Source organism: Eptatretus burgeri, chromosome 7, assembly GCF_056783735.1.
Source record: "Eptatretus burgeri isolate ZD-2024b chromosome 7, Ebu_testis_v1, whole genome shotgun sequence".
NCBI classification, from domain to species: Eukaryota; Metazoa; Chordata; class Myxini; order Myxiniformes; family Myxinidae; genus Eptatretus; species Eptatretus burgeri.
Window position 1 is genome coordinate 74954048 of NC_140967.1, and position 18727 is coordinate 74972774.

At 40.6% G+C, this 18727-nt stretch overlaps 2 protein-coding genes and 1 long non-coding RNA gene across 8 annotated transcripts in view; 2 read left to right on the forward strand and 1 right to left on the reverse strand.

Annotated features, from left to right (window-relative positions):
• LOC147023556 (uncharacterized) overlaps positions 1-12546 on the forward strand; it is a 188099-nt gene extending 175553 nt beyond the window's left edge. For both annotated transcript variants that reach the window (XM_085889048.1, XM_085889049.1), the window contains one exon: positions 800-12546. In XM_085889048.1, the coding sequence (XP_085745174.1) occupies positions 990-11762 (10773 nt within the window). In that variant the 5' untranslated portion in view covers positions 800-989 and the 3' untranslated portion in view covers positions 11763-12546. The remainder of the gene's footprint in view (positions 1-799) is intronic.
• The window catches only part of LOC147023558 (uncharacterized), a 51634-nt gene extending 37355 nt beyond the window's left edge, over positions 1-14279 (reverse strand). The window contains exon 1 of the long non-coding RNA XR_015060285.1: positions 13667-14279. This is a non-coding gene — a long non-coding RNA (uncharacterized LOC147023558). The remainder of the gene's footprint in view (positions 1-13666) is intronic.
• A 13-nt stretch (positions 14280-14292) lies between these two features.
• Positions 14293-18727, forward strand: part of LOC147023559 (zinc finger protein ZFPM2-like) — a 295685-nt gene continuing 291250 nt past the window's right edge. For 4 of the 5 annotated variants that reach the window (XM_085889053.1, XM_085889051.1, XM_085889052.1 and 1 more), the window contains exon 1: positions 14293-14549. Coding sequence is in view for 3 of the 5 variants with exons in the window: in XM_085889051.1 (XP_085745177.1) it covers positions 14510-14549 (40 nt within the window). In the remaining 2 variants the exon portion in view is untranslated. Of the gene's footprint in view, positions 14702-18727 lie in introns of all 5 variants that reach the window. The other variant, XM_085889054.1, reaches the window with a different exon arrangement.

The window sequence follows — 18727 nt, forward strand, 5'->3', positions numbered from 1 at the left end:
TATATATATATATATATATATATATATATATATATAATATATATAAATATGTATATATGTATATATATATATATAAATATGTATATATATGTATATATATATATTTAAAATATGTAGATGTGTGTGTATATATATATATATATATATATATATTTAAAATATGTAGATGTGTGTGTGTATATATATATATATATATATATATATATATATATATATATATATATATATATATATATATATATATATATATATATATATATATATATATATATATATATATATATATATATTCTCATTGCGATACGTGTAATTCAAAACAATTTCCTACTCTTCACCACGTTTTGACTTTGCTGCTCTATTTTACAAATGGTTACCCAGGTGTGTGTGTGTGTGTTTGTGTGTGTGTTTTGATACACCGGCCACACCCTGCGATCCACGGGGTTCCAAATTGGTATCAAGTGCGTCCATTCCTTTAAAATGTTTTTGCACTTTTCACTTCCCTTACCCTATCAACCAAGCCTCCAACAACCCCACCAATTTCCATCCTCACCCCCAAACTCAGGTTCACCTGGGCAACTAGGTATCTTCCAAACTCCACTTTCTACCCCCCTCCACATCCCCCTCGATCCCACCCACTCCCCCCCCCCACCCCGACATACTCAGACCTTCCCTGGCATGGAACGGTATTTCAGATTTCAGCTCGTATATTTATTTCTTTTTATATAAACAAACATATGAAGTGATTTGGTCCCAAATATATTTTGATGCAATTTTTTGCACTTGTTTTTCTCTGTTGCAGGTTTGTTATCAAACTTTGAAACCAGGATACAAAAGTGGATAACATCATCCATGCCTTTGAGCTCTCACTGTTCTCTTCAATTACATGACACAGATAATGCAGAAGTCATGAACTACCGCACAAGCGCGACAGTTGTTTAATGTCCTCTCATTTGACATGAGCTGCCTGTCTGCGTGCGGTGCTGTTAAGAATGACAGATCATCTGCAGCATGTATGTTTTGTCGAAGAGAAAGGCACAAGCACTACTCAGGATGGAGCTTCTGTTACAAAGGTACCTGCCTGCTTATTGCAAAACGAAAAGGTAAAGAACCAAACTCTACATTTCCAAAGAGAGGCGATTATAAGGCCACAGATGGGTTCTCAAGCCTACAAAGTTTCAACAGTGGCCACTATACCTCCAAAGTGTCATGTTTCTGAAGGAATAAACGACCTCCCAAGATTTGATTGGAGTCCCGGGCCAATATTCAGTGCTCGACGAGCACAGATGATGCACAAAAGGGATTGGAACCCGGCATCGGTTCTCAATCCTTCAACATTAAAAAGTAGACTTACCATTGGCATCGCTTATCCACAGCAAAAGACATGCCCATCTCAAGAATCAGATGGTGACTACAGATTGCTGCCAGAAGAAACAAATGAATTTTGTGTACTGGACACACCTGGAAAGCAATCATTACTGCAGCAAGAAACTCCTTCACACTTTGCGACACCCGCATCTCTTCAATCCACTCTCGATCGCCCTGGGATATGTTCAAAATGGCAGCAATGTGGTGATCAAAAGCCACTTTACAGTGCATATGGTGCACCAATGACCTTCCTCGATGAGCGGAATGGCCATCTCAAAGAGTTTTCGAAGAATCAGAATAATAATTGCATCAGCACTACCATTCCAAGTACACACATCCAGGTGGCAAAGTTGTGTGAAGATTTTGATGATAGACTAAATGTGGGAAACAACCCACAGGGTTTGTTCAGTGAAACTGCTTCAGCACAGAGCAATGTGTATACCTCTTCTGTAATCTTGCCAGCGTGTCAGCCAAAATCACATCACAGGTACTGTGAAATGCATTCAGCTACAGATAACGCATCCAATATAAAGCTGTGCACCTCCTACCAACAGCATTCTCACCAGAAAAATTTTGTTCAGTCACACGGACCTGATACTTTGCCATTATGCTCCGCTAACACATTTAACCGAACACCTAATGAGACATCTGATAGATCATGCACATGGCAAAAACATAACTTTGGTTTCCCGAGCTCATTGCCAAGGCACAATCCACTTGAAACTGCCCTGGACTATCAAAACAACGTGAATTTCCCCTCATTTTGGGGAAAGACAGAAAAGCAATCTTCATCACGACTGAAGGCAACACCTCAACAACGGCCAGATTCCAAGCCAAATTTTCTCCAGCAACAGCTATTGCCTGTACATACAGACAGAGATACCTTATCAAGTTACCAGCATTCTTTGAGTTTTAACTCAACTGTAGCCCAAAACATACCTCATACCTCAACCATATCAATACATCATGCAAGTAATAATGACACATCGCCATTTTCATCAAAAACGGCCACAGAGAAACAACCTAATGCCTGCCAGATGTTTATGAACATGGGCAATGGTATAGAACCCACCCCAGCAAATAATTCTGGGCAGAATTATTTTGAAGATGCTGAGAAAGTTTATCCCATGAAGCTCATACAAGAATACCTCGGACCTTTTTCAAAACCAGAAATTCCCAAATGTCCACGAGTAGGTGGTGGTACTCCTGTTGTGCAGCCTTTGGAAGGCTCTTGCAATCTTCCTTCCAAGGTCTCTGGCACATCTCCATCATTCCCAGCTTTAGTCACATCACTTGGAGAAGCCAGCCTTGAGCAGTTAAACATTTCCTTGAAATGCAAGCAGTGTGATCAGCAGTTCAGCTCCATTGATTCATGTCTCCTCCATAAGCAGTACTGCATGTCCACAATCTCCCTGCAGAAAAATATGCTACCGTATACTTCTATAACCTCGAGTTTGAAAAAAGTATTGCCAGATAGTCCTAGGTCAGGCCCAGAAGCAACAGAATTTCTTCACAGCAGAATAAATGACAACGATACACGGGTCATGCCGTTTAGCGATCTCTTATCTGCATCGAAGGCAGATAAAGAGGAATTTCCAGACTACAATATAGAGGCCAGTGGTTGGCAACTAAATGTCCCGACCATGGTTGTGTCAGGTGTCCCGAATGTTGTACCAAGTAATTTAGACATAGAGGATGCAAAACTTGACAACTTGATCACAGAGGCTTTGAATTATCTAAGCTGTCAACTGGATGTAAATGACATTGACAGCACCTTTATGGAAGCCTTTGCAGGTGAAGAAATGGTTCCAAGAAAGACAACACTGAAGAGCCGTCCATTTTCAAGAACACCATCTGCTTCTCTTCCTGTGAAAGCAAGCTGCTGGAGAACAGCTCCTCAGGCTCAAGTAGAGCCCCCTAAAGGCAAAGACATGAACCGGCTGAAGAGCATGAGGCCTCACTATGATAGGATGGTGCATGAAAAATCGTACAGAAAATGGCAACACAAAAACAGGCACAAAAAAGCAAAAGGATCAAAACATTACAGGACCAAGATGTCAGTGAATCTGAAAAAGGAAAATCAGGGAAAGCATCCAATAAATTTTAAACCAATCTGCAAAGAGATGGATCAAAATTTGAAAAATCACAGTTCTCCATGTCGACAGGAGACATGCAAAGTCGAGAACTTATTAACTGACACCAAAACACATGAACGCCTGGAGGATCATGATTCGGCTTCAGAGAAGAAGCAATTTCTCACCCAGTACCTATGCAGCAAAAAAAGCACTTGGAGTCGACCACCCTGTTGGAGAAACCTTTTTTTTAAGTCACAGAACAAGCAGAAAAAAAAGGTACCAGACAGTAAGTCTGTTCCAGAGTCTGAGTATGATTTTATCTCTGACTCCGAGGAGGGGCAGCCTTTGCCATTCAACTTTTTCAGGCAAAAAATTGAAAGGCAAGCCAAAAGTTCTGCGCACCCTCCACACAGAGCTGTTTCTGGCCCTGCCAACATATCTGCTTGCAAACCTTGCAATGAACGGGTTAAGACTTTACATCTGGATAACAGTGACAGTGACACCAGCCATAATAAACGTGCTGCAGAAGATGTTTGTCATTTTAAAAAATCACAAATTCGAGACGCTGAAGCACAGTCGACTGAAAAACAGGCATCTTCCCTTGATGCATGCAAGTCAAACCACTTTCCACTTCCATTAGATTCGATAGATTCAATGGCTGGCACACCACACTATTCAAGCCAACACAATAAGGTTGCTAACTCTGTAGAGCAGTGCTTGAAAGCTGGGAGTTTGCTTTGGGGAGAGCAGTGCACTCATTCTGATCATGATCACTCTCAAGGAGCTCTGCCTGCATCTGACAATAGTTGGATGAGCAAAAGCTGCACAGCACCTCGGGTCATACAAAGTAAGGTTGGCAACAAGGAGAAGCATAAATGTGCCGCCTGGAAAATGACTCCCAATGCCTCTGCTACTGTTCAGGCCACAGACGCATTCGCATGCTCTGATATTCCTGATAAAACCCCTGTTTCCAGGAATGCAGCAATGAGCCGACACCACTCCTTTGCTGAAGAAATAGTGATGCCTGAAGAGATTGGAAAGAAAATGGGCATTGCAAAGATGAATTTAGACGAGTGTACATTCGTAGGTCCTCAAGAGAGAGAAGACAGCAATCCGAGTGGTCGTGAACAGTGTCCTGATAATGATCAAGTTAATTTCACTGAACTGCATTATTCATCAAACAAAGATGTTCTGAAGCAAGGGGTATTGGTATCCACTGCAGATAATCCCGCAATGGAAGTGCTGAAGAATGCAACTTCGCTTTGCAAAAACGCAACGAAAAATATACTTCCAACTGATCACCGACTCTCACAAAAATTGATAGTTTGCAATGACAAAGTAACAGACCAAGGTAAACTTTCTTGTGAATCTAGCGATGACGAAAATACTTTGAAAGAGCAGGTTGAATCTGTACTGCAAATCCTCAATTCGGAAACCGAACAAATGCTTTCAGATCTTCAAATACCAGAGTTTGACTGTACTCTCTTTCCTGAGATATCCGGTAATCGACCAAATGAACTAATTGAAAATCATATTTCCATGCTCCAAGAGAACCCAAACGACGAGACAGAAATGGTTATAGAAGAACTGGGCCAGCTAAAGAATTGGAGCATGTCAAATGTCTCACTTGTGGCATCTTTAGAAGATGATGACAGCTTTCAGAAGAGAGCTAAAGTCACAGATGTGGTAGTAGCCAAAGAAAGACAATGCAATACCTCGATGTGTCAAAATGCAAACTTTGTAGCAGTTTCTAAAATGGCAAAAAATCCTCTTGCTATTGAATTTGAATTGGACTTGAACGAAAATCTCAAAAATCTTGATGCCATTGTATATAAAAACTCCCCATCGCTCCCAGATGATTTGCAAGGCTTTAATGTCTCAGATCCCTTTCAAGATTGCAAACTGCAACCCGATCTTTTCCTGGACTCACCTATTATGGAATATTTCCTCGAGAAATATCCCTTGGAGATGTCCAAATCACAGGCTGTAACGGAAAGCAAAAACAGGCAACCAAGCATAAATGAAAGTGCATGCATTTCAACACCTGAGAGGAACCCATCGTTTTTACACGCTCAAGAATTTTCTCCTGTTTTGCTGTCAGGTGGATGCAAGCAGGATTACGACAGCCCTGGAAGAAACTCCCTTGTGCTCGATCAAGAAAGAGCTGTTGAAAACTGTGCAAATTTTTCATCCGAGTTTTTTGAACAATGTGAATTGACAAATCCCATGTGTCACATGAAGACAATCTCTAATGAGACCAGTGAGCCAGCTGTTGGTGTGTCTATAATTGACAAAGCCTTTCACGATTTAGAAAAGGCTGAATACCTTGGTCGTGCTATAGAGGGCAGCATTTACAATGATAACAACCCATCACATTTAGAAAGCGAAATAGCATGTAATGATGCTCAGAAAATGAAGAGTTCCAGGAAGCCTGCTGCATGCTTTGATGCAGGAAACTCGGTCTGCTTGACCAATATCCATGAAACTTCATATACCACTGGCAAGAAAATTGTACAATCATCAATCAAAATGCTACTTAAAGGGGAAGAGGCTGCTTCAGCTGCATCCTTGTGCAAGACGGGCTGCAAAGCTATGCGTTTTCATATGCAGCACTTTGAGATTCCAGGCGCAAACTCAGAGCTACCTATCTCTGATGAACTTTTAAATGACACTGATATTTGCACTTTGCCAGGAATATATGCAGACGCTGATGTGTTGCATGCTTTTCATGATGAAGGAATGCCCAGAGAATTTGACACCAAGGCAACACAAAATGTTAACCTAACACCGGAAGACATCAGCAAATTGTTGGACAATACTTCATCGGGTCAATTTCACCGTGGCCACAACGAGATAGAAAATGAAACCGAAGCACATCAGACTGCAGTGCAGGGATCAAACGGGTGGTCTGTTTTAACTCCCAGTAACATTGTTCATTCATCTGACAACGCACTTTCAGAGCTGTCAGCAAACGACAATCCTGCAGATGAGATGAGGAAAGGGGTACAGATGCCAAGTAAATCGCAACAGAATGTCATTAATAATGATTTTTTGCAAAGATATTTACCTTTGATGGTAGACGCAGATCCGTATCCTTCCTCGCTTGATGCACAAACTGATATGGATCCAAGCATGGCAAACAATGATGAGATATATCTGCATCAGAGTGCAGAACAAACACAGGATCTCGTTGAGCAAACTGAAGAGTCTGCATGGACATCGGACTTTGTTGAATGCATAGCCTTTGATGCCAAAGGGCTTCAGAGAAACAAGAAAATGCGATGTGATTTTGCAGCAACAAATCAATACAGAACAGGAACTGCCATGGCCATTGAGAACGATGCTCAAGATCCTTCACAATTATGTTCCTTTACCCCATATTTTTCACATGTCAAAAGCCCATCTCATCATTTTGTCAAAGCACACAAGCCAAACAGCATTCGAGAGACAATGATAGCTGTCAGCCAAAATGAAGAACTTGATTACGTTCCAAAGGTGCCAATGCAAATATCACAAGCTGAATACTTGCAAGATATCAATTCTGAAAACAAGCTAATACCAACAGAATGCAATCCTGTAGGCCATCTGCTTTCTAAGCTTGGCCAAGATCAAGGCAGTGATCAGTGGAGCAATGCAAAGCAGTTTGAACTTAATGTTTTTTTGCAGCCATCCAATTCTAGGATTATTAAAAGAAAGGAAAGAGTGATTTGTCCAGCATTGCAGCTTGTAGCAATTTCAGAAACTCATCATACATGTATTTCCAGCAAGCATTTGCTGGGACTTGATAATGCACAAAAAGCATTTCACATTAAACATAATTTTCGGAATTATTTCCCCACTAGCAATGATGAACGGGAAGCATATCATTTTAATCCTACCTTCAACCGAAGACAAATCTGCCATATATATTTTTCCAAAAGATCCTGTGAAAGTCATTGCCTGGCTATTCGATCATTGTCAAATGACCCGATGATAACTGCCCAGGATGCCAGAGCAAGTTCTAAACAGCCTGGCACACCAAAGGTGTTGCCTAGGCTAGCAGACTGCAGGAAGAGGATTTATGCTTTCAAGCGTGGGAATGGGGCCATGCAATTGGAGGCGTCCAAAGCTGGCTTGCCATTCAAAAGCGACCACAAGCAATTGGCCGCATCCTGTTTTCATAAACCCTCCGACCACAATGCAATCCTGGGTAAAGTAACAGACAACATTTGCAAAAGCACCTGCATCCACGTGATAGCGCAGATAAAGGATGCAATGCCAGGAGATCGAATGAGCATCTCTGCCTTTGACGAAGACTGGAGATCAGGTAATATGGCACAGACAACATCAAATAAAGAAAGTGTTGGCCATGGTTTTGAGTTATGGGGAGACATTCCTGGAGATGCTGTATATAGGTTTGAAGGTGCCCACAGTGCAAACTTTTCCAGTTTTAATGTGCTGGACACGACTGGTATCATGGGTAAATTTCAAAGAAGAGGGCTAACCTGGAAGAAATTGTGCTTTGCATTGCAGCATTTGTGCAAACAGAAAAGGCCACTTAATTTCACATCCTTCAATTTACCTGCAGTGGTGAATCAGCTCCAATATAAACCATTCACCAGGAAAGAAACAAGAAATAAGTGGTGCTTGAATGCAAAAAACCTTGTCACACCATCAAACTGCAAGCTGAACGAATGTGTGATATTCACCCAGGAAAAGTTTTTTAATGCAGTTGCCATTTCTTTTTACAAAATCCCCCTTTTGCTTTCTTTCAGCTTGAGGAGGAACAAAAAGATAACTAATCACAACAGATCTCCTTTCAATGTTCTGAGGAGGAATGACCTCAGAAATAGAATTGATTTGGGCATCAGAATGGAAAGTTGGGCTTTAGAAAATCCCTTAGTGGTAATTAATCACTCAGAAAATCCTTTGGTATTAATTAATCTTTTTGTGGAAAGAAAAGATGAGGAGACTGTAGAAGATGAAATGAAGGAAGAGATAGCATCAGCCGTTTCTATGCCTCTTTGTCAATGTCCAGGATCAGCCTCAGTGACTCAGTCGAGCATTGCGGAGGTCGACACAGGCTGTGAAGGAAACTCATTGTCTAGTCAGGGCAAGATTGTGAGATCCATGTCTGTCGACGAAGCCAAAGATTTTGACATGAATCACTGTGCGCTCATAGATTACTGTACCAGCACATTGTTCCTGCTCAATCCCTCTGCTATAAGCCATCCAGAACACTCACAGTCAAGCAAACAACAACACAAGCACGGCCTTAGCAATGACCAGAAAAGCAATTTTGATGCCTCGGCGATGCCTGGAACACAGCAACGACCAAGTGTTTCGGCAAACACCTTTGGCAATGCCTCCTTTAACACGTTGAAACATTCTGTGTTGAAAAACAAGAAGCTTTTGTGTACTTTTGAACGAATGAACATCGGCTTTGGACAATTTCTTCATGCACTAAATGTTTTACGCACTTGTAGCACAAGCTATCCTGGTCGTGTCAATCAGATTAATTTTCAAAGCCAAACCAAGGGATTACTCCCAATAAATTACTGCAGCCAAGGTTGGGCTGCACTGATTTGTAGAAAAGCTCTGGAGAAAGAACTGTCTGCTTCAAATGTATTAAAAAATAAAATTTCCCAAAGAAGATGCAACAAAGCAAAGTTTTCACTTACAAATGGGGAAAGTAAAAAGAAACAGAAAGCTAATCATGAAAATGTGGACGGAGTTCAAAAACAAAGGTGTATCCCACATGCCACTGTTCTTTCAAAGAGAACAACTTCTGTTTCAGAAATTTCCTCTGCCTCTGCATCTCCAGCAGCCAAACAGGGCAGCATGAGGAAAAGAAAGAGGTGCCGAAAGGCAGTGCATCACTGCACTGAGAATGATACCGTTGGCACTGCAGTGATCTATCAGCAGAAGGACAATCTGAGCAGATCTCATAACAAGAACGACCATTTCTCCTTTGTTTCCCTTGAAAAACAAGCCCCTGCGGCTTCTTGCAATGGGGATTATGGTCCTGGCGCCACGATAGCTGCAGGTGAGCACAGCCGTCAGAAAGATGAGCAGCTCAGTCCCTCAGCTCCCAGTGATAGAACAAGCCAAACATGGGAGCGACATAAGGAGGGCGAAAATGTGTTAATTGAAACGGTGCTGGCAAAGCAGGGTGCCGAATCAGAGTTTATTATTGGCAACACAATGATGGATGATGAGGCACTCACTTACAGGCATGAAGCAAAGGAATGCACTATTAAAATGGACAATGTAGCAAGGTGCCAGAGCAATATAGGCAAAGGAGACTTTCGTGGTAATGTGAAAAAGAGGATGAAAAATGCGCAGAAAACATTTCAGACGATCCCGCAGTTGACATGTGGGGAAGAGCATGTGGATTTAAAGGGCAAAGAACAAAAAGCTTTGAGGCAAAATGAGGAATCATCTAAGACCGCGTTTATCAAAATAAACAAGGAAACAACATGCTTTCACCCTGTTTTGCTGCAGGACAAGATCAAGGAGCCCATAAGATCCTACACAAAGGTTCTGACTCCCCACACGTGCCACCTGTGTGCACAACGCCGGTTTAGCTCTGAGGGGCAACTGCATGGTCATCTGCTCTGCAAGCATGGTAAGGGGCAGCTCATTGCTTGGACATGTGGCATGTGTCACAAGTTCTTCCAAAGTGTGTGGCTGTATAACAAACATCTTGAAGAACATGCTTCCCAATTCTGTAGCTTTGAAAGTCCCTATAAAGACTGCTTGACAGCCCGACAATTGAATGAGTCAAAGGTTGATTTTGAGCAGGAACTGTGTGTTCAAAAGGTAGCCCTCTCAACCGGTATCATTGAAGAGCCTGAAACACAGACTCTTCTTCATGCACCAGCAAACTTCCAAAACAGCAAAGAAAGGAGTCAGTCACGTAATAAGGAGCTTCAGCCTATTGAGACTTCACCATATGACTTCCCCATGGATGAAGAGAAGCCGAACTATGATGACAAAAATCTTTCTCGCATGTGCCACCACTGTGGAAAGGCATTTCCTAAACCCTTCAAGCTCCAGAGGCACTTGGTTGTTCACAGCACCCAGAAGGTTTTTCTCTGCCAGAAATGTCCATATGCCAGCCTTGACCAAGGTGAACTGAAAGTACACCTGTTGTCATCTCATGGTGCAGCAGAAGAACTACATTTGCGAAGCATCACTGTGTACAACTGTGAACAGTGTGCCGATGTAATGCATATCATCAAAAAGTCTTTCATTTGCAGAAGTTGCAACTATACATTTTACAAAAAGGAGCAATATGAACGACACATGGAAAAGCATCCTGACATTGGAAGAAGCATGGTAAAGTTTTGGAGAGCCAAACGGCCACCACCTTTAGAATATCATGCACAACCAAGCAAAAAACTTAAGACGTGTGGTGTTGAATTAAGATGTGATGTTGGAAATGAGCAAAGTGCTACAGAAAAACGAAGGGGCCCAAAAGAGAGTGGAAATGAAAGTCCTGTTGGGAAATGCTCAAAAACGACTTTACAATGCTCTTCCCAAGTTTCGTGTCCCCAAAATCTAAACAGCAAAAGCGCAGCACACATGTCGGCAAAAATCCCTTTCAAGGCAGGAACTAGAGTTTGTGCGACAAATCTCGGAATGCATAGAGAAGAACAAAGAGGAAAAACAACAAGCAAAAGAAAATCTTCCCAAGGAAAACCGTTGGAAGATGTAAAAGCTTCTTCCAGTGGGATAGAAATAACAAAAGATAACAACTCGGGATGTGTGCAAAAATGTACATCAGACCACAGAAAAAGGAAATATTCTCTCATGCAGAAGAGATTAGATGAAAAAACTTCAGCTTTTAGTCAATCGATGAAAAACAAGGTGAAAAGAAAATGTATTGAAAGTCCTTCTGTGATCCACCATCCAGGTGAATTTGATCGGCATCATCAGAGGGGAAAAAAAGCACAAGACTTAAATGCGACCAAGACAAACATTTTGCACAACCAGAAAAAGGCCTCATGGCACTTGCAGCTTTCTGGAGAAAAAGTGGAAATAATTCCAAGGAAGGACAGTAAAGACATAAGAAAAATAGGCAAAGACACCTCAAAGCGCTTTTCAGGAGGGAAGCAGATTCATCCAACTGCAGGGAAGGACAAAGGAGCCCGGACAATGAGACAGCCTGGGACAAGACCAGGCCTGCCTGAAGGTGTTTTGAGTTCCTCAACATCTGTTCCAGGAATTTCTCCTTGTCGCCCAAACCAAAATGCCCAGATCCAAAATTCTGTCCTCAGAGAGCTGTTTGGGCAGAAAAACACTGCTTTTAAAATTCCTCGGAAGAAAGAGCCTTCGTAGAAATCTCCACGGCCGTGATGATCCTCACGTGCCATATTTGTTCAGATACCAACTGAGCAATGCACTGCCGGTTGAGTTTCCATTGAACTACACTTTTGGGGAACATCCTTTTTCAATTGACTTTTGCAGAAAACAACTGCTGTAAATACAGTGCAGGTAAACGCTGATGTGCACTGATGTAACTTGCATTCACCACGGTGCTCGGATTTCGTTTGGACGAGATCTTTTTTTTTTTTCTGGTGCTGCCTTCAGGAAGAAGTAATGCTTTGCCCCAAAGCGCATTTCAAATGGAGATTCATAATGTGTTGAATTCTAGCGCTGTACTTGTGTATGTGCCGAACATATGTTGTCTATTGTATATTTCATTCACATGTTTGTAATTTACATGATTATGAATTTTTGAACACACTGTCTGTTTGTAAATACAATTAATAATACTTGCTAACCGTTTTCGAAGCAACTCTTCAATTGTTATGTGTTTTTTATTCTCAATAGCAATGAAGCAATGGGAAATTCAGTTCCTTGCAGAATTATGTTTGAGGATATATTGATCTCTTCGCAGTTTTGTGCGATCTCTAATTAATCAACGGAGAGCTCACCCTCTTATGAGAGGTTTATTGCGTCAATGGTGCATCCTACTTTGTTTTGTTTATATCATATAGTTTGTAAAAAAAAAAAAAAGGAAAAAAATGAAGTTATACTTGCCGTTTTTCAGTTTACATCGATATGAAATGTATGATTGTCTGTTCAAAGTTTATTTTTTAATACATACTGGTGAACTTGGCACCGAGTTGTGTCGGTTTCTTTTCCCTTTGCCTTGCAAGCGCACCTCACAACCACCATTCAATGCTAATGAATATATATATATATATATATATATATATATATATATATATATATATATATATATATATATATATATATATATATAAAACCTGATTGAGCATGAAACACAATCTGTAACTTGTTTTTATATGTGCTGATTAAACGCATCGGTAGCTGAAATACATTGAAATAACTTTTATATTTAATCAGCAGACTGTTAAAAAAAAAAAAAGTTTGATAAATGAGATACAATTATAGTCCTTGAAAAGAATGTCTCAACTATTTGTATTTTTCAATACATATGTATCTTCAGAAAGAAGAAAAATAGTTGATTACTTATATGTACAAGATATGGCCAAGAATTACGCGCACTATAAGCTGTCTAGCCTGGGCTCAAATCTCGACCCAGCTATAAACTGTCATCCAGATGTTTCGCATGTCGGACAATATATCAATGTGTGCGCTGTGACTCGGATGGACGTTAAACTGAAGGACGCATCTGCCTGCACTGGTCGTTGGTGGATGTCAATGATCCCTCAGTGTCTCATGAAGAGTAGGTGAGTTATCGCCCCCCCAGCCCCCCCCGGAAACAAATTATAACTTCCTACCCCGACTGCCTGCTGGGAAGACAATGGAAAACCACCAAGCATAACCCTTGCCAATAAACTCCTTCAGGAGCACAGATGCTCTGGAGCTCTGTAAAGAGTTTGGTGCATCGATGAGGTATGTACACTAGTCTGAGTGTCTTGTTCTGATGACTTTCTCAATGCCCTTGCAGAAGTCTGACAAAAAAAAGGTCCGAGTATCTCTTTGGCAGAAGAAAATTAGATGATTGTATCAAATGTTGACCAGCAGCATTTTCTGGAAAACATCCTTTGCATTTACTGCAGACACATTATATTAACCTGTCATTTTGCTCCAATACTTTTGCCGTGTACATGTAGCCTCACAAACTGTGCAATGGCATTGCACCTGTAAATGAATGTGTTTGAGAAAACAGACTTTTTATCATAATCAATGGTTTTCAGTTACGCGCCTTGAACAACCCACACGTCTTCGGTCACGAGACACACCTTTACCTTTGAACTTTTATGGAGATCAGGGGAAGCACACCAGGCAGCAGGGCTTGCGCATTCTGTCAATGATTTTTCGAATCGGACTTTAACCTTTTCCCACCGCCGTGAACAAACGCACCGTTGTCCTCTCTGCGCACACTTGTGTTAAACATTCACTGCACGCATCCAGAGTAGGAATGTTTTGGAGATATAGAAGATTCTAAGTGCCCTTTGCATATTACATCTGATCACAGTATCCGAACAGTACAACAGTGGATTCAATTAGTGTGTGCTCCTGTGCTGCAACAATTGCTCAACGTGTTAAAAATCTTTCTCAGTACATTCCCTTTCATCCGACGTCACTCATGCGTTTGATTTGATGCATCGAGATGGCAGCGAGTACATGTTTTCCCAAAAATCATGACAATCAGTTGCGAAGGCACTTGACTTGACCGCATGCAGGCAAGCAAGGGGAGGGCAGCTGGGCGCAGCAGACACGCGGGAAGCACCTCAGCCACTCAAAAAAAGCGGAGCTTTGGGCTCCGTGGGTCGACCGGCTCCCGTACTGGATCTGGCGCGAAGAGTGTGCCCCGAGACCAGGAAAGTGTGTGAAGAGAGACTCCACTGATCGTCTGTGGCCCGTCCCTTCTCGTGGCGTCAGAATCAATCCCGCCCAACTCACCCTCCCCACGGAAGCGTCGCATCCCCACGGAGCGCCCCCCTGCTGTCGACTCGCTCTTCTCTCCTGCCGCTCCCGACGCCTCCTCCCTCCTCCCGTCCAAGCGAAGCGCGCCGAGCCGGAGGCTCGCCAGCAGACTGCCCGGGGCGGCCTGCCGCAGGGCACACTGCTCGGAAGAAACGTCCGGAATGTCCAGGAGAAAGCAGAGCAACCCGCGACAGATCAAACGTAAGACGCACCACCGCAGTTCCGCGCGCTGCCAAGTTCGGGCACCGCGCAGATCAAGTGCGCAATTCGCTGTCCGTGTTTACTCGACGTCTCGCGGCGATCGCGACGCTAACGTGGCCAGAAAACGCCTGCACGCGAAGGGAAGCGCCAAGGTGCCAAGTGTTTGTGTCTTTAATCGCTTTTACTTTATGCGTGCGGCCACAACGTGAAAGTGTTGAAGTTCGGCAGCCGGAAGGTGTTTGTTTATTTCTGAAGCAAGTACCGCGGCTTGGAGCGCAATTTGCTCGAGAGAGCACGAGCGAACAAATTTCACCATTTAGCCTTTAAGTTGTGTCACCATCCGTGTCATCCCAGGTGTGCACAGGTAACATCTGAGCATCTTAAACCATATACGAGTTGCAAAAGTAAAGTTTTGATGTTCCTTTCTCACTAAATGAGCATGGTCTGGTACATATATATATACATATACATATATATATATATATATATATATATATATATATATATATATATATATATATATATATACATATATATATACATATACATATACACGCACCGCACATGCGCACACACACAAAGTGAAAATAATAACTTTTCTGATTGACCACATCTTGAGATTGTTTCTTTTCTTGTGAAGAGATGCTGAATGCATCTCTCCACATTCGAGACATCTCAATCTACACGTATAACATCGATCTGCATGAGAGAAAACAGACGATGTCAGGATGTGGCCGATTGGAGGACAAAATTTATTATTTCCCTGATAATTCCATTTGTGTGTGTGTATGTGTGCATGTGTGTATATATATATATATATATATATATATATATATATATATATATATATATATATATATATATATATATATATATATATATATATCAGATGATGCAGCAAGATGTTGCCAATATCTATCATCAAATCTTCATGAATTTTGCCTATTCGATCACTGCACGACCGGCTGGAAGCAGAAGATAATCTCAATCGCACCTCTACCCAGCCATCTCGGTGCAGAGCGACGGACGGACATCATGTTTTGATGATGGATCGCCACGCGTGTTCCTTCTTTCGCATCACAATGCTCCAATGTGAGTCAATTTGAGGACCTTTATTGTCTCAAACTCTAACTCCCCACATCCATGAATGAGTTCGCAATGTGGGCATTTCCAATTTTATTTTGGCACGATAGCTATATACAAGTAATATTGGATGTGACTGTCTACTTCTGATTGCAACTACAGTAATTGCACTCTGTGCCCACCTTTCAACACAACATACAACAAATTTGCACAGTTTGTGCTTCTTTCCTCTGCTGTTTTTGGAAACGTGGTATTTTTGATGGACAGCGTATGTTAGGGAAAACTTTTCTTGCAAAATACTTTTGCTGCCCTTCTTGTACGTCAACAACAAACTGATCTCTAAAACCAATGATTTGCATTCCAAAATCGTTTTTTCAAAATTAAATATTCACATATAATTGTACTTTCACTGCTTTGTTTGCTTCGTCACACATATGATGCTCTGGTTTGGCAGACTTTGATGGTAATTTCATATGGACTTCGTGTTCAGACAAAAGACCAAACGGTTATGTATTCATTCATTCTATCGATGTGTTATCATTTTCTGTGCATGATTTGGCTATATGGGTGGTGTTCACAATGATTTTGAAATGAGATGCGCACAGTTCAAGAAATGCTAAATTATTTTTATTTTTTAATGTCGAAGTTCACATGATTCCGAAAAAAGTTACATATACAAGCTACTCATGTGTTGAAAAATAAAAGGTTAGCGTTTATTGAAATGCCCCAGGAATTGTCCATCTCTCCATCTCCCTCTCTCCCTCTCGATCTCTCTCTCTCAAAATGTATTTGTATCTCCAACAGTGTACAATGTCATTTGCTGTTTAATATATAATATATATATATATATATATATATATATATATATATATATATATATATATATATATATATATATATATATATATATATATATATATCTGTGTGTATGTATATATTTTTTATATATATGGAAAAATATATACATATATATATGAAATATATATTTATATATATATATATATATGTTTATATATGTATACATATGTATACATATGTATATATACATATGTATACATGTATATGTTATTATTATTATAAAGTATATGAATTGGTCCAAGTCCATGACTGTCATTGGGTCGATCAATGATAGACTAATAAAGGAGTAACGGGGCTTGGCTGGGAAGGCTTTGGATGCTAAAGGTGTGACCAGGTAACCTGCTGAGCTCAGGCCCAAAACTGAAGGCATTTAAACTGGTTCACTTTGCTGTTCCCAGTTCCAGTTGACATTTTCATGAGTGCTTCCTGAGTGCTGTCACTTCTTTATAATAATCCGTGGCAGCTGCCTTCCTTACCAGCTGTTCCTCGTGAGCTTTAATTCCTGTGAGAACTTTAACATCGTCACCTTTGATGAAATTAACATAATTCTATATCCTCAGCACTCGTTTGTGCAGCTGCTTACATGGAACGGGATGGAGGATCATTTACAGATTGTGTTTGTAATGCTTACACAGTCAAGTGTATTATTCAAACTCAATTATTTTGGACTTGTCAAAGATCATTTCCAGTGATAGGATGACTAAGTTTGTTTGTCATCTTTTTTTTTTCCATTCAGTGGTGACATCTTGAGTTCAGGTGGTTGACCTACCTATGGTCTATTGACTTACCTGTGGAAATCACCTTTGAGAGGCAATGGCGCTATTCCAACTATTAATATATTTTGCTTCTAACCCCTCCCTCCACAATGGGAATGCAATAACAACCATCCTTTTTGGTGTCAAACCCCTCTGCAATGCAGAAATAACCACAATAGTTTACAGGCTGCAGCTCAAAGAATGAGATTACTGATGAAAGTTTGAAATTCCCTTTTATTTTTAATCAATACTGTCAAAGGAAGAAATGCATAATGCGGATGTTTTTTTGAAACCATCGCTCTTTTTTGCTCCTTTTACCATCCATTGAGCTAACACTTTTGTGAACTACCATCTATATCGTTTATATCGGCAACATGAAGAATGCAACCATTGCTGCCGATTGTGATTATGCATGAATAGTGCATTTATTCCTGGCCTTTCAAAATCAGCCTTCCTGAACACTAAATCAGCAACATGCAAAGGCTTGCTGGCCCTTAAATTTCTCCGCATTGTGAGTCCTTTTTATCAGTCATAATTATATATATATATATATATATATATATATATATATATATATATATATATATATATATATATATATATATATATATATATATGAAGAGATTGGTTCTGATAAATCTGCACGCACATATTCATGCCATTTACCTGGAAGAAGCATGGTAATTAAATACCCTTCATAAGTTGCAACCTTCCCCCTAACTTTTTTGTGTCGAGAAGTTTTTTTTCTCTCTTTTTCTTCCTTTTTCTTTCCCTTTTCTTCCTGTTTTGGAGGCCCATGGCTTCTTGGGTACCTTTTTCAGGAGCACAACTTTATGCAAATTTCCTAACACCCAATGTCCCTGTTTACCTTGTAGTAATAAGACTGGAACCCACTAGTTAGTTAATTGGTGGATCGCTTTCTGTGGTAATTGTTCTGCCAGTGCAGGAAGAAGGTGGTCAGTTTTCTCAGATATTCATCGGTACCATGTTACACTGCTTTCCATTTGCTGTGGTTGCTGTACAGGGAACATTTTCTACACGATGAACAAATTTAAATGCTGAGGTATTTGCCATTATTATTCTTCCCCAATTATATTACAACAGTATATTGTGCTGTACTGTTTCTTGATATTTTTGATTCAATAATGTGATATTTTTTTACTTGAATAACAACAATTAAAACAGTGTGTAGACTTCAAAAACCTGTAAATAACGAATTTGTTTGATCCATATAAGAATGCAGGTAATACAGTAATATGACATTTTAATACAGATGCATACTATTATGGAACAATGGATTTTTCCAAACAGGAGTTGAGAAAGTGTAGGTTTAAAATCTTAGGAAATTTCAAGTATTACCCTTCATTCGAGTAAAATAATGAAATGCGGATTGAGAGATTATTAGAAATGAAGGGAGAGATGTGCCGGAAGCAAGCAGCGCGCACACAGCCGCAGCTGCTGCTTGATATATATTGTTGGGAA